Source organism: Thunnus thynnus, chromosome 6, assembly GCF_963924715.1.
Source record: "Thunnus thynnus chromosome 6, fThuThy2.1, whole genome shotgun sequence".
NCBI classification, from domain to species: Eukaryota; Metazoa; Chordata; class Actinopteri; order Scombriformes; family Scombridae; genus Thunnus; species Thunnus thynnus.
The window spans coordinates 27,282,373-27,297,175 of NC_089522.1; the positions used below are offsets into that span (position 1 = coordinate 27,282,373).

The 14,803-nt window shown below is 43.9% G+C and overlaps 1 protein-coding gene across 4 annotated transcripts in view; it reads right to left on the reverse strand.

The window, feature by feature from the left end:
- magi3a (membrane associated guanylate kinase, WW and PDZ domain containing 3a) overlaps window positions 1-14,516 on the reverse strand; it is a 121,219-nt gene extending 106,703 nt beyond the window's left edge. For 3 of the 4 annotated variants that reach the window (XM_067593100.1, XM_067593101.1, XM_067593099.1), the window contains exon 1: window positions 13,011-14,516. In XM_067593100.1, the coding sequence (XP_067449201.1) occupies window positions 13,011-13,317 (307 nt within the window). In that variant the 5' untranslated portion in view covers window positions 13,318-14,516. The remainder of the gene's footprint in view (window positions 1-13,010) is intronic. The other variant, XM_067593098.1, reaches the window with a different exon arrangement.
- Between the last annotated feature and the right edge of the window lie 287 nt (window positions 14,517-14,803).

A 14,803-nucleotide genomic window follows, 5' to 3' on the forward strand; every position in this document is an offset into this window, starting at 1 on the left:
TGCCATTCAATAAGATGTGAGACTCACAGTAGAGGTGAGTAAGTCATCAAATGCATTACAAGAAAACCATGGCAGCTTTTAAGTCACAAACACCCCCTGTGAGAGTTTGTGTGTGTGTCTATGTGTGTGTGTATGTGTGTGTGTGTTTGTGTGTCAGTGAGATTGACTGTCTGGCTGATCCCTAATCTTGTTTCGGCAGGCGCTGAGGTGGCAGGGAGAGAAAGAGTGATGCTGCGGTGTCAAATATCGCCATAAATTTGTATTGAGCGCTTTCTCTTTGTCTGGTTTTCAATTCTGACGCTTTACGTTTTTACAAAAATTTACTAGTAGCCTGTTAGATTCTTGCTCTTTTTGCTGCGTGCTGGGTGTAAACAGTGTACGGACGGAGGGCGAATCATCTTCCCTCAGAACGAGACAATATGCCCGGTGACCAAACTGCTAAAGATTTTTTGTCACTGTGCTACATCACTGTGCTACATCAATCTATGCTACTAAATAACTCAGCAGGCCAGAAGAGAGGCAGACACCAGCACTATTTGCAATGCATGCACAGAGCCTTTACATTTACATGACACAGCATGTTGCGTTCAGACGACTGACAACAGACTGCAGACAGCCTGCATGTTTCATGAAAAGAGGATCTATTTCTTCTCGCTCCCATATGTCCAGTCCGGGGCCCGTCTCGTGCTAAACTGCCGCGAGGGGTCACACGGGTCAACCTACCAGTGGGTGGCTGTCAAGAAGAATCTGAACTTTATCCATCATTTGTGCTTGTGTGTGTGTGTGTGTGTGTTTGTGTGTGTGTTTGTGTGTATAAGAGCATGTGCTGAGCGCCCGTGCCGGTGCATCTGCATGTGTGTTTACTTCTCGAGCTAGCTGAGGCGCCTGTCAGCAGAAGTGTTGAATCAGTGTGAGCTGTGCTACTCTGCCAGCTCCTAAGGAGCCCCCAGACACACGGGCTCTTAGGCAGCCTGGGCACGCAGACAGCAGCAATCCCATCCATAACAGCTCTGCTAAGCCTTGGACCAGTCAAGAGGAAGTCTGACATCATGAAAGCAGGACAAGTCTGGCTGTTGCCTCTCTCCCTCGGTCTAGCTCAAGTAAACTCCTTTTTCCAAAGCCAGGTTTTAGACCTCTCAAGTCAACAGATCGCAGACGGTTCTTTTGCTCAAGTTTTCACTTTTTCCTCAGCCAAGGCGAGCGGTTTTGCTCGGTTTTCTGCTCTCTGAGGGGCTGAGATTCATCAGCAAGCTCTATAACTGGTGTAAAGATATTTTCAATTGAATCCAAAACGCCTTCTGACATCAGGTCATTCAGGACAGTTTAAAATGTTTCCACACTCCCCTTTTTTTTTTTTTTTTTTTACACATGGGAAGGTGAGAACAGGTCTACATTACAGCGCCACCCGTCGAACCGCATTCCTCTTCGGTGAATGAATCTCGCAGAGAGAGATGGAGGGAGTCGCCGCATCCTACGAGTACAACCGCATCAGTGTGATGTTTCAGTGTGGTAGCTTTGAGCTTGACTGGAATCATAATAGGTTAAGAGACCTCAAGGCTGCGCCACCTTGAAACCACTTTTCATTTACAGGACATGTGCCAGAGATAAGATGAATGACTGGCATACCAATGATGGGCCTTGAATGATTCTTGGTGGTTTTGATACATCATAGCAAAAGGGAGAGAAAGCTATACACACACACACACACACACACACACACACACAGGACAGGACAAAGGACAGCTGCATCTGACAAACAGGAACCAAAGAAAAGATGACTTTCAGAATATAGACAGATATCCTCTAAAAGCTAAAAAAAAGAAGCTATTTTGATGTTGCAATTACATTTCTGCCATTCAAGATGTTAAAACATAGGCATTTTTTTATTTTATTCTAGTTAATTTATTATGTAAAAGACCTGAAATTTAACTGAAAAACCGATGCAGAAAGCAAAGTCTACTTGAAGCAGATTTTCACCAGTAGTTGGGAGAGGCGACATGGAAACAATGTGAAATAGCTGCCAGAACAAGCACCTGTTGGTAACAATACCCTGGTGGAACTTCACAGCAGTTCTCACTGCGCTCAACAAATCCAAAATAACTGCATTCCACACATGATCCCCATTCCCTGATAAACTCTGAAGCCCTCTTACGGGACACACACACACACACACACACACTTTGACGAAGTTGTTTGTCAAAACAGTGTGTAATAGATATCGAGGAATGTTTCAAACCATGTCATCGTTTCAACTGGTTATGTAATAAAACTGTAATAACATGTCATCTATACCGACTCTTTCGAAACATGTTCTGCTAGATTTGAATGTTTTTCCGGTGATTGGATGGTACGACTGAACAAATTGTTCTTACCGAGGCCTTTGTTGGAATGAACCCCGGAAAAAATGAAAGATAACAGCTGACGGAGCCAAAACCAATGACGGGTTTTTTTTCAATCAGTAAACATCATGCGCCAGAAAACACTGTGACAACAGCAGACCGCTGAAGGTGATCATGGGGACGGGAAATACAAATATACTGTGAAAAGGATTCCAGAGATTATTCAGCTTTGCATTAGGGTCAAAGGGTGACGGGTAATATACAAGAAGAGCTGCCCTAACTAAATACAACTTGACCTGAGCATCACCCCTCGTAGCAGGTGAGGATACTTAACTCTACGAGCCGAGTCAGACAGAAAACATCTTTGCTTTAAGAGGATTCAACAGAGGTTTTCCTCCACAGCCTCTCCTCAGGGATTTATTTTTTTTTAGCAACACATCATACCTGTAAGCTGTTTAAAGCCTCCCTCAACTGAAAAAAATTGTGTTTTGCTTATTGTTGCATCACTTGGGATATTTGACATTCACCGTGCGAGGATGAACGTACTGTACGTGCAGAGTTTGACGCTGGAAAGTTTTTATTTGCACTGTAATGAGGATACCGACAAACAACACATTGCATAAACAACATCTGAATACACAAAAGACACGAGCGAGCTTAAATAGTAGTAAAAGGAAAAAGAAAAACCTAGAATAAGTAGACACACTCACTGCCGCTTTATTAGAAACACCTGTGTGATCTGATGCAGTCCAATACGACAGCTCCGCCATAAATTCTACTTTCATGAAGCTTGTACGTTGAAGTTTTTGCTGACATTGTCAGTTTATGTTTATTTATGTTTATTATTGGGGTCATAGCGGTGGTGGTGGTGGTGTACGTTATATTGAAAAGTGTTCCTAATATTTTGCTCCCCTCATGTATGTTAATGGAGTGCAGTAGAATCATCACCTTTCTGATGATGTCAACAAAAACTGAAAACGGATCATTAAATAACGTGCTATTGTGTGACGAGCTTGAATGACTGGTACTAGTGGATGCTCCGGTGACTGCATCACTACAACAACTACAGGATTGCAGTGAGACACGTCCTTCTGCTTACTTTAAACAGTGAGTAATGCACATGTGATCTCTTGAGTCGAGTTCCTCAAAAGAACTGAGAGACCTGCCGACGGGCCGGCTGCTGCCAAAAGCCTGGGGGCAGATTTGTCACTAGGCGTGTGTGTGTGTGTGTTTGGCCCTTAAAAAAACCAAAAAAAAAAACACCTGACATCCAAACCGCACATGTACAGAGTGCCAAGTCCTCTTCTCATTTCAGGGACAGAAAGATTCTGCAATTTGTGTCCTGGGATTGGCTTATTAGCAGAAAATAAGAAAAAGTCTTCATGAGCTGAATACTGAGAAGGCAGACTGTCAAAACAGATACAATCACAAGTCACCGTGAGCTCGCTCGCACCCTCCGCAAAAAAGGCAAAACATCATGAATATGAGCCGCGCATGAATCAAATAGACTGTAAGCAAGATGTCCTCCCGGTGTCCTCGACTTTTCATGGAGATCAGGCCCTCGGGCGCGCACGCGGCGGCTGCGGATACGTCGGCTGACTTAACGGGGATGAGATTGGACCGGATCAATAACCTGTTAGTGAAGCTAAGAAGCGAAGCAAGCTAAATTGTCCGGCTGAGATCCTGACACCCATGAATTCTAATGAGGACACTCGGGGGAACCTCATCTCCACAGAGCATGACATCCCACCATGGATGGAGGAAGGAGTACACACAATGCATTGATAATATAGTGAGAAAACAGCTGCCTCGCATATCTCACATCAGGTAAAGTGCATCTAATCTATGTGAATATGTATTTTATATATAATCTACATTTGTCTCAAGATGATTTGATCCAGTTTGTCCTTCTGTATCTAAACAGCATTCATCTAGGGCTGCGACTAATGATTATAATGACAATTATTTTCTCGATTAATTTTTTAGTCTTTGAAACATCAAAAAGACGTGAAAACCCCAAATTACAACTTCCCAGAAAAAAAGAAAAAAACATGTGGTAAATCCTCATATCTGAGAAGCTGGAACCAGCAAATGTTTGGTATTTTTGCTTGAAAAATTAATTAAATGATGATTCGATTAAGATAGTTCGACTAATTGTTGAAGCTCTACATTAATCTACGTCCGGCCAAATTAACGATGGAAGCTCTATTGAGCCAGTAATAACATCTTTGGCTTAACCTGATCTTAAACCCAATGTATGATAGCAGGATACCTAAAAAAAAGGAAGAAGAAGAAACAAAAGGTGGTTTCTGTGGTCATACGGCGCATGAAAGACTCTCGCTCCCCTCGCTGTGCTCATGCTGAGGTATGGCAGACACACCGACAGTGCTGCAGCTCTGAGAACAGAAGGGGGCCACACAGCAGCAGCAGCAGCTGGTTGAGTAGGTGGTTACTGTGAAAGTGTGTTAGGAGGGCGGTGGGTTTTATATCCGTTTGATAGGGGATGTTGTCATGGGCACGAGCAGAATGGGCTGAAATCGATTCTTTGGAGGTGGAGTACCAGGACTAAACAGCTGAGTGGGCTACGCTGGCAGAAGGAGTATTGACGAAGGCCCATAAGCACGGGCGCGAGGCCAAGTCTGATATACCACAGCCGACCAGGAGATTGAACTCTTAGATTGAGTCTTCTCGACTGATTTATTACCCGGAGTGTAAAGACAGATCCCGACCGGAGGAACAGAAGTATGCGTAAGTCCACAATACACAGACAGGCAATCCATCATAGTCTTATCATTACCATCCAAAATAAACTGAAAATCTACAGGAGAATGAATCCAAAGAAAATCAAAACAGCCTTACCTCTACATACTCCTTTAGTGTCACGCAAAAAGAAACACAGCAAAGAAAAACTAAAGATAAAATACTCCGGCTGCATCTAAAAGCATTAGGAGGGAAGCACCCGGTGTTTCTGTTATGATTGAGTTCATCCTCAAAGGCCAAACAAGAAGTGGAGACCAATTCTTTAATTTTTTATTCTCACACGTGCTTGCACACACACACACACACACACATACATATATATAGTATGCAGGCAGCTCACATAGACGAGTACCTTGCAGATATGATTAGAACAGCCAACTGTGCAGTAAGTCTGAAACAGGAAGTGTTGCCAGAATCGTTTCAGACAGCTGCAACAGAGCATCGATACTGTTATAGTGATTAACGATAATGTTCCTACCTCTCCAACCCTCTGTTTCTTCTCCCTCCCATTGTCTACGCTCCTCCCTCCGCTGTGACCTTCTCCATCGCAAACCCGTTCATCGCTTTTTTTTCCCCCCCCTCTTCCCCTCCCTGTTTAATCCAATACATCCTTCAAAAGAGAATCCTTCTCAGGCAAATTTCCGAGGCAATGATGTGCCAGCTGCCTCTTCTCTCTGTTCCTGTTTATTGCCTCTGCTGCAACACCACAGGGATGTTTCACACAGACGGGGCCAGAAACAAAGTCCCCAAATAGGCTCTCCGCTGAGGGCAGTGATTGTGCATCTGGAGGAAACTCGGTTCAATCTATCACATAATTTATCCCCTGTATCCCCTTTCTATCCATATCTCCACCTGCGTATTGATTCATAACAGTCAATTTCCGTCACTCCATCTTGATTTCCCTTTCTTGAATCGAGTCCCCCCGTCTGCCGCTCGCAGCTACACAAAAGGGACAATTTCTTAGCCTGTAGTCAATCCGTCCTCAAACACATCAGGGTCAGACGGTTGTGCGTTTCTGCTAGAGAAGCGCACAGTCTTCATAACCACTCGTTGTGCGATAGCGGTCTACTCCAGCCCGGCGACCTCCTGCTGTTAAGTCTCAGGGAGAGAGAGAGGGGCCGTTCTTATCAGGAGGTTATAGCTGTGCTCAGTGCAGCAAAGCAATGACAATGTTAATGGATGACAGGAGGGGGAAAAAACCCAAACAAACAAAAAAAAACAACAACACAGGAAATAATCTTTTCCGCTTTCGCCAGCCTTGATTACCAAAACAACCTCACCGCCATATCTGAGACGCTCACTGATTTACATTCTTATAGCTGAGTGGAACACGAGTTGATGCAATTGGCCGAACCACAGATTCCACCTGAGCTTCATACACAACACGGGGCCTGTTATCATTTGTTTTTATTTATGAAAAAACTGAAAAGAAAAATCCCTCATGCAAAAAAACAAATATCTATTATTGGGGTTTATTGTGAATATTAAAAAGGTTGAAAGTTGGCTTTTTGAAAAATGCATACCACAAATTTGATGTTAAGCATACTGCAACTGCAGGACAAATACACTGTCTTCCTCGTTAACGATGTACTGCCATTTATAAACCTTTGGTGCACAGACTTGTGAACTGATTTTCTCTTAGAGGAAGCATTTTCTGAGCTGTCAATGTCATATCTTGTTTACTTTCAAATGTGATAATCAATGTCCTTCTGCCGCAATAATAATAAAATAAAAGAAACAACTGTGGGCTTTGTGGCAACATGGCGAGAACCGTTTTAAACCTATGAGCTCCTTTTAAGAGATTTTTCAGCGAAAACGGGTGAAAAACAAAAAAGGATGAAGCTGTATTCACACAGCGCAGCGGCGGAGGCTATCATTCCTCATGATATAGGAGCTGCCAGGCGATGCTCTCCGTTATATATATGCACTGTTTAGAAACTGACCTCATCTTATCTCGGAAAGGGATAAAAAAGCTGCAGGGATGGCTCGCTGTTAGAGAAAGACCTATTAGGAGTCAAGCTGAGGGAAAGAGGGCAGGAGGTCTCTGAGGAAGAAGAGTGAGTGTGTGTGTGTGTGTTCATGTGTCTCTAAACTACAGTGTCCATTTCCACTAGCAGCAACCTGGACACACTGCTGCTGCTGCTGCTGCTGCTGCTGCTGCTGACATCGCAGCACGACCACTCAGCGAGTAGAAAGAGGCAGCCTTGGTGAATCAGCATCACTCTCATCTCCACTGCCTTTAAACATGCCTGCCAAGTCATGGTGCCTGCCAGTGAGAGGCATGGCTCATATGAAAATGCTATCTTTGTTGCTGGACGGTTCATTACCGCAATGCGGCTCTGAGGACGGTATAAGCGAGGTAGGATGAAGAGGGATACCCGTGTCACTAAACATCTGGGGGGGGGGAGATTTGGGGGTGTTTTGCCAATCGCTGATGGTTTCAAAAGTGCACAAATGATGCAGGAATCCCTCAACGAGCAAGAAACCTTCCATCATTCATTTCTTTCCTCTTCACTGGGCCCACTTTCACTGCAGGAGAAGGAGGAAATAAATGCAAGGAGGAGACAGACATGTAAATTGCTGTTAAACAGAAGGATTGGACTAAGAGAGGGGCTATGCTAAGCAGGTGCTGCAGAAGGAGAGGATCCCAACGAGGTGCGCTTTGGTATGCGCGGCAGCCGCTGCCGTCTGGGGGCTTCGGTGCGCCCATCTGCTCGCACCAACGACCCTCACCGCCGCCGCCGCCGCCGCCGCCGGGCTGGCAAGGCGGAAGGCGGAGAAGTGTGACAGGTTTGGGGAATGAGCCGGGAAAGCAGCCAGTGGGAGGGGATGACGGGTGGGTGTCACGACAGGTGTATCACTGCGATACGCATAAACAGCACATAAACACAGGCTAACATAGAAAATAGGATGCGGCAGAGAGAGCACAGATGAGAACGGTGCCGGTAAAGCTCCATCTGCACTTGGAATGTTGAGTGGCCTCTATGTTTAGAGCAGCGTAGGGTGAGAGGAGGATGAATAGGATTGAAGATTATTTTGCAACCCCGAACCTTTGACTGCAGCAAAGATAAAGAGGTATTTCATTAAAAATGTGCGACTGAGGGGCTCGTGGGCTTCTGTGTTCTCACAGTGTAAACAGAAAGGACCGCATTCTGATATTTACTGTAACTCTCACTGTACTTCTCTGAGCTGAATTCACAAGGTAAATTCTGAGACAAACCTGAGCTTCTCTGGAGACGTAGATATGACAAAGGCAGTGACAGTTACATTACAGAAGGGAGAAGAAGCCACAGAACCAGAGAGATCCTGACAGCTCCTCTCAGCTGGTTTAGAGCAGCTTTGTCATAGAAGTCCTGACTGCACCGTGGGGGGAAACCACATTAACGCAGACTGTGGCGCTCGCTGCTCTGTTGCTCTGCTGATGGCAAACGTATGAAGTGTTAACCTTAGTATAACACCGACAGAGAGCCAGAAAGAAAAGGAAGTGAGACTGCCTGCTTTGGAAACAAGTAAATAGGAAATTACCTCATGTTGTTCAGGTTAAAAGAATCCACAATATCCATTTTTGGGTCTATTTATTATTTTATTTTTCTAATTTTTCTCTCATAGACATAAAAAGCCAACTCTTACTGAGGGATTCTGCTAAAACTCAACAGTTTGTTCACCATAGAAGTCCTACAAAAGCCAGTGACAGCAAGTATTCTATAGACAATAGCTTCAATTGTCCAAACTGCAACATAAACACAAGACATATTTAGTTTGAATACTGGCTGAGACTCACACTTTTCTCAAATGCTCGGTCCAGGCACATAACAATGTTGTTGGAGAATGTGCCCAAACTTCTTGGATGATTGTCAGAAAGGAATTATGGAAAAATGTGATGGAAATTACGAAACAACCGAAGCAGATAAAAGCAGGTTGGAGGGAAAGTAGATACCAGACCTGTCAGGATCCAGTTGCTTTAAGGCTTTATGGACCTCTATCACATCAATAGGAGGAAGACTGAATGGCTGAACCATATGATTAATCAAGGGTGGTGAAGAGTGAACCTTCTGTTTATTAGGCTGTCTTGGATCTGGATGGAAAGACTCAAATAAAGAACCTGAAGAAACAAAACATTCATTAAAGTAGTTAAGAATGACTGATTTATCAGTCAGATTCTTTTGCAATGGAAGCTGGCAACTCGTTGGTGTTTACATTCCCAAACGAAGATTTTTATTACTTTCCAAAAAATTCTTGGAATCATTTAAAGTTACAAGCACTTTTAAAAAAGATAAAACTCAGATTTAGCCTTTTTTTTTTTATGAGAGAGGTTAAGAGATCTTTGGAGCTGTCTAAAAATCAGCCAGTCAGCCTGGGATTTGGATTTTTTCTGGCCTTCACACAGGCAACATCCTTTTCTTTTAGCAGACAGCTGAGGGGAAAACCGAGGATCGTCCCAGCCTTTCACTCTGAATTTGTGGAAGGGTTTGCATGTTTATTTATAATAATAGTAAAGGCATGATGAAAGTATTTCCAAGCCGGTTCTACATCATTAATGACAGAGATCTTGTTCCAGTCAAAGTCCCACAAATCATGAAGAAAAAGCTCGCTCGCAGGAACGCTTAAAATCTCGTTTAAGAACAATCCGTGGTTTTGATTTTGGGAGCTTGGCTTGTCCTACTGTAGCTATTACACAATGGTTGCTCATATCCTTTGCGAAAATGCCAATATCCCAATATTTATGAGGAGGATTTGTTAGAAGTAAATCAAGAAGAGAGGATTGTTCTGGGCATTGAGGATTCGGATGAGTTCAGCTATTAATCAGTTGTGTAAAGAGTCACGAGTAGATTTAAAACCGACAGAGATAGAAGACAACTAGTCCCAGTTAAACTCTCCAGCAGGAAGAATCTCATTAAAATCTAAGGTTGGTAGTTGTTTACTCAGTGATGATAAAGCCTCACTTCTTGCTGAGGGGCGTCTGTAACATTTAAGCATTTGTATTAATGCTGGTGTATTATGTTCCATGCTGAAATGAATTGGACTGTTTTATTAAGGCGGTCTGGTAGGATTATAATATGACTGTAGCTCATATTATTGAGCTTTAAAGTGCATCTATCCACCAAAGATACCATAAGCATTTCCCATTTTTCTTTTTTTAGAAACTGTACATCTGTTGCCAGGAAGAACACCATGATAAAAACACTTTAGACTTTAACCTCTGATAAGTGCTTTTTCCATCTAGGCCTTGCTTTGTATTCATATACTGCGATCAGAGATAACCTCTGGAGTGGGTCTATAAAATGTGAACCTTGGTCATCTCAGTATATTATTATCATTATGTGTCTTTCAGACTTTCTATGAGAAGGGAACAGGATTTTGAAAAACATTTTTCTCACTTTCTATTATAGATCGGATTTGTGAATCGATGGCGCCGTGGAACAGGAGAGCTAAATGGTCCATCCATTAAGCTCCATGGAGGCAAAAACAAGCAGATCTAAGTCTGTTTACAGCATGAATCAATGAACTGCCCACTCAGAACACTCTAAGCTGCAATAGGTATCTACGATCACTACGCCCCTACTCTCAATCGTCCCCTCAAGGTTACCGCCTATTGCCTTGCTCCTCTATCAGTATGGGAGCTGCATACTGAGTGCTGGTCTGGATCCAGAGGACTGCTCGTGACAAACTTAGGTTTTCTGTCCTGACCGCGTAGGAGAAGTGTCGAAACATCTCGGCTGTTCTGACAGCACAAAAGGCATGTTTTGATTTAGAAACTGAAGGCGTGATTGTCAAGGCAGGTGATTAAAACTACTTACTCCAGTGAGAAACACTGAAGGGAGTAAAATTGTGGAGAAAGATTGTGCAAAATTGTAATTATTTGTTGTAAGATTGACTAGGAGAAAAGAGGAGATATGTAGTGAACCGGAGGATGGAGGATTAAGGAAGGGGACTCGGGCAAAAGTGAGAATCAGAGTGAAATATAAAATAATATAGCGAAGGAAAGAAAATAGCAGAGTCGAGGGGGGAATGGCGAAATGTGATGATAAGGCATAATCGGCTGAAGGGAGGAGATAAAGTAAAGACAAACTAGGCGGCAAGAAAAGGGGAGAAAAAAAAATCCGACAGGGGGATACACTGAAATAATGTACAGTAAATGCTTCCCTTTTAGGCTGATGGAATATTTTTTTGCTGTGGTGTGCAAACACAAGGCACACAAGCAACACAGTGTGGTGACAAGTCTACAAAAGTACTAAAATATAGGCTACCCCCCAAAAAATCCACTCCTCATTCCTAGAATTCACCCTCAAGAGAATACAAGTATATATACCCCCACGCCAGTCGCCTAACATTTGATCCTCCCATCAGCCGTCGCCTCATCTTGGCACCGGGCAGCCATCAATGATGGATGATGCGTGAATTAATCATGAGAAAGGGGACAGAGATATAAACACACAGCAGGGCCCCAAGGGGAACACAGGAGCCTATGGTAAGCAGCCCACACACGTCAGAGTGAAGCTGGAGCATCACTTAACATACAAGTGACATTACATAACGCAATGTCAAGAGAAAATGTTCAAAAAAGCATGGAAATGTTAATGTTGTGCAACTGAGATGATGCTCGCTTTTATTTCATTTATAATTTTATGTCTGAATACAAGATTACATTCACAAATCACCTCCGTTATGTTTGAAATGCTACAATCATTGTTGACTGTATCATGATGAGTTTGATTCCCAGCAAACTGTAATTAAAAGCTTAAAAATTGAGATTTTTATTGTTTTATTTCTGTTAAATTTGGTCTCATGTGATGTATAAAAGTGGATTTCAACCACACACACCTCAACTCTAATCAACAGGTGAACCTAACGTGTGACAGGAAGACCCGTCCCCTTCATCGACAACCGCCCACGAAGCCAGACAGTCGAGGCGTCAACACCGTGTCGCCGGGCTTTCGCAGCATCCTGGGGATTTAAGTCTATGTGCCTAATTGATTCAATTAGACTTGGACTCACCTCAACGCTGCGAGCGGACCGACATCGTAAGCTGGCAAGGCGACCATTAACAAATCCCTGCTAAGTGTTTGCATAGTGCCACACTCAGCAGTGCTTCCATCAAATCCATCCACATAAACACACACACACACACACACACACACACACACACACCTTCTGTCCCACATGACTTGTAGTGTTTGAATGTCACTACGTTTTGACACATTTAACACCGTTCATTAGGCATAGCTGTGGGCCATAAAGACGTAATTGCTGGTAAGTCAGGTAAAAAAAAACAGACTTACAGACAGATAATTACAATGACATTAAAGCAATGTGTGTGTGTGTGTGATGACTTTATGAGTGTGTTACAGGAGCCCAGAATAGGACATTGTGTGTGAATGCAAAGAAGATTATAAACTGAGTTCAGACAAAGGGCTGCAAGCTTAATGACCGTTCATGGCTTATGTTGTAGTGCGTGTAGATCTGGGCACTCTGCACAAACATGCTTGAAACACAGCATGTCCTTCACTCCTGCTGCTTGGCAGGATTGTACTGCAGCAGAAGAAGCAAGTAGTGTACAAAATGTTGTGTCTCCACATGAGTGAAAAGGAGGCATGCAGGTAGACTATTTAGATGCTTTAGACTTGCTTCCAAATATACCTGCACACCTGATCCTTTAACACATCACCCTACAGGCAAACAGGGGGCTCAGCTGTGAAGCTTTACCTCTGGTTTATTCATAGTAGCCGACTACTCACACCTGTCCTGAGCTTCTCAATTTTCAGGTTACTCTGCTTTGCTTTTTAAGGATTCACACATAGGTTTGGTTGTGTACAGTATGTGGGAGTTGGAGGTGGTGGGGTAGGGTGGGATGAGGGTGGGGTGGGGGGCGGTTGGGGGTCTTTGTTATTCAAAATAAGGACGGGCACACACCTGGTTTCACAGTCTTCAGGCGGATGGGCTCTCGAAAGTGGCGGATGACAGCCAGTGAGTCTCGGTTGGTGAGTCCGCTCACCGGAGTGCCGTTCACCTCCAGCAGCACGTCCCCGCTGCTGGGAAACCTCCCGGCGTGACAAACCATCGCCTCCGTAACGATGTGTCCGAGGTGGGGGAACTCTCCAAGCTCAGCGCCGCCTCGCACTTCAACTACCGTGACCAACTCCCCGGAACCCCCCCACGACACGCTGCACTCCTGCACTTTCGTGGACCAGTGCTTCTTCTTTTTCAGTGTCTTGGACATTGTCGGTAGCTCCTGTAAACCTGGGAAGGAAGTCCAAGAACGATTGTCCTTCAACGCAAGACCCGCTTCTGGTTTCTAAGACGCAATGACGCACGGAAAAATCATTGCAGATTATAGAAGTTGAGGCTGCTTTCTTGTGTTGTATTCCATTCCACGGAAAAAAAAAGTCTTTTATGTTTTTCAAATCAAACTCCCTCTGGTGATGATCGATCCTTCCATTGAATTACTCGAGCATCACCTGTCTGCGACTGGGATGCGAGACCCGCTGCGTCAGTGTCGCATTGAAGCGGAAAGTGTTGCTTCTGATGCTGGGGCGTCTCGATCCCACACCCCAGTTCACAACAATGTGCACTTAAAAAAAAACAAAAAAAACCAAGATGTAGCTTCCTCCGCGCGCCGTTAAACCCCGATATAACAGAGCAGAATCCTGTGAGCCTCTCAGTCTGTGCGCACTGGAGAGCCTGTCAGCTCCAAAAGCGTAATATTCCACTTAAAGACTTAAAGAAAATGCCAGCCAAATTGATAACACTGCCAAGAAAAGAGTTTCGACAAATACTGCAAAACTCCAAAAAAAAAAAAAAAAAGGTTAAACTCTCTTAAAGATATTCAGCTGTTGGGTTATTCACCGCTCAGTGACAGTTCAATATCCAAGCCTACTGGAGAGGCAACTTTACTCTGCGCACCTGTCCTCCTGCCCTCCTCCGCGGTGACATCAGCAAGGCAGTCCTTGGAGACGGGAAAACATACCTGCTGTCCCTCCTCTGAACCGGGCGGTTATGTGATCTTCCCAAACACCGAAGTCCTGCTCCTCGCTCTCCGTTGCGCGCACTGCAATTTCCCCTACTTCTCCAGAGGCACTGTGGGGATTTTTTTTTCTACTAGAAAATACGCAGCAGCATGCAACAGCCGTGATCCGATTAAGCTTCACTCCACAACTTTTTTTTTTTTTTTTTTTTTTTTTTGATCTTTTTCCGTGTTGCTTTCCTGATTGCAGGGACTTCTGTCCAATCAGAGATCAGGGGGCAGTCCTAAAGCCTTTTCATTGAACCAATAATGAAAGGCGAGAGGTGGGTCTTCTGTGCCCTAAGAAGCGCTGGGTTTTGTTTCCATGGTGTGTTTAGAAAGGCGGAGTTCCCGCACTGGAACGCATATTTTCACGTGGGAATTGCTTGGTGTAAATTCAGCATAATCGACGCACAGTTCAGCAATTTGGTCTGACGTTTGTGCCGATTTTTATGTGTTTCCAACACAACAGACTGCTATTTTTAAGAGGTTATTGAGCGTGATTTTGTACTTTTAAATCCATGAAACGCGTTTGGAGAATTGCAACCTCTCCTGCTGTCAGAGATGAGGAGTAGGCTGTTTGCTTGAGGCAATTTCTTGCACAACTCTGCCCTCTGCTGGTTGTAATAGTCGTAAAATGGAACCTCAATCCAAACACCCAACAACAACAACAACACTTTTTAAATGCCGTTTCCTGAAATAC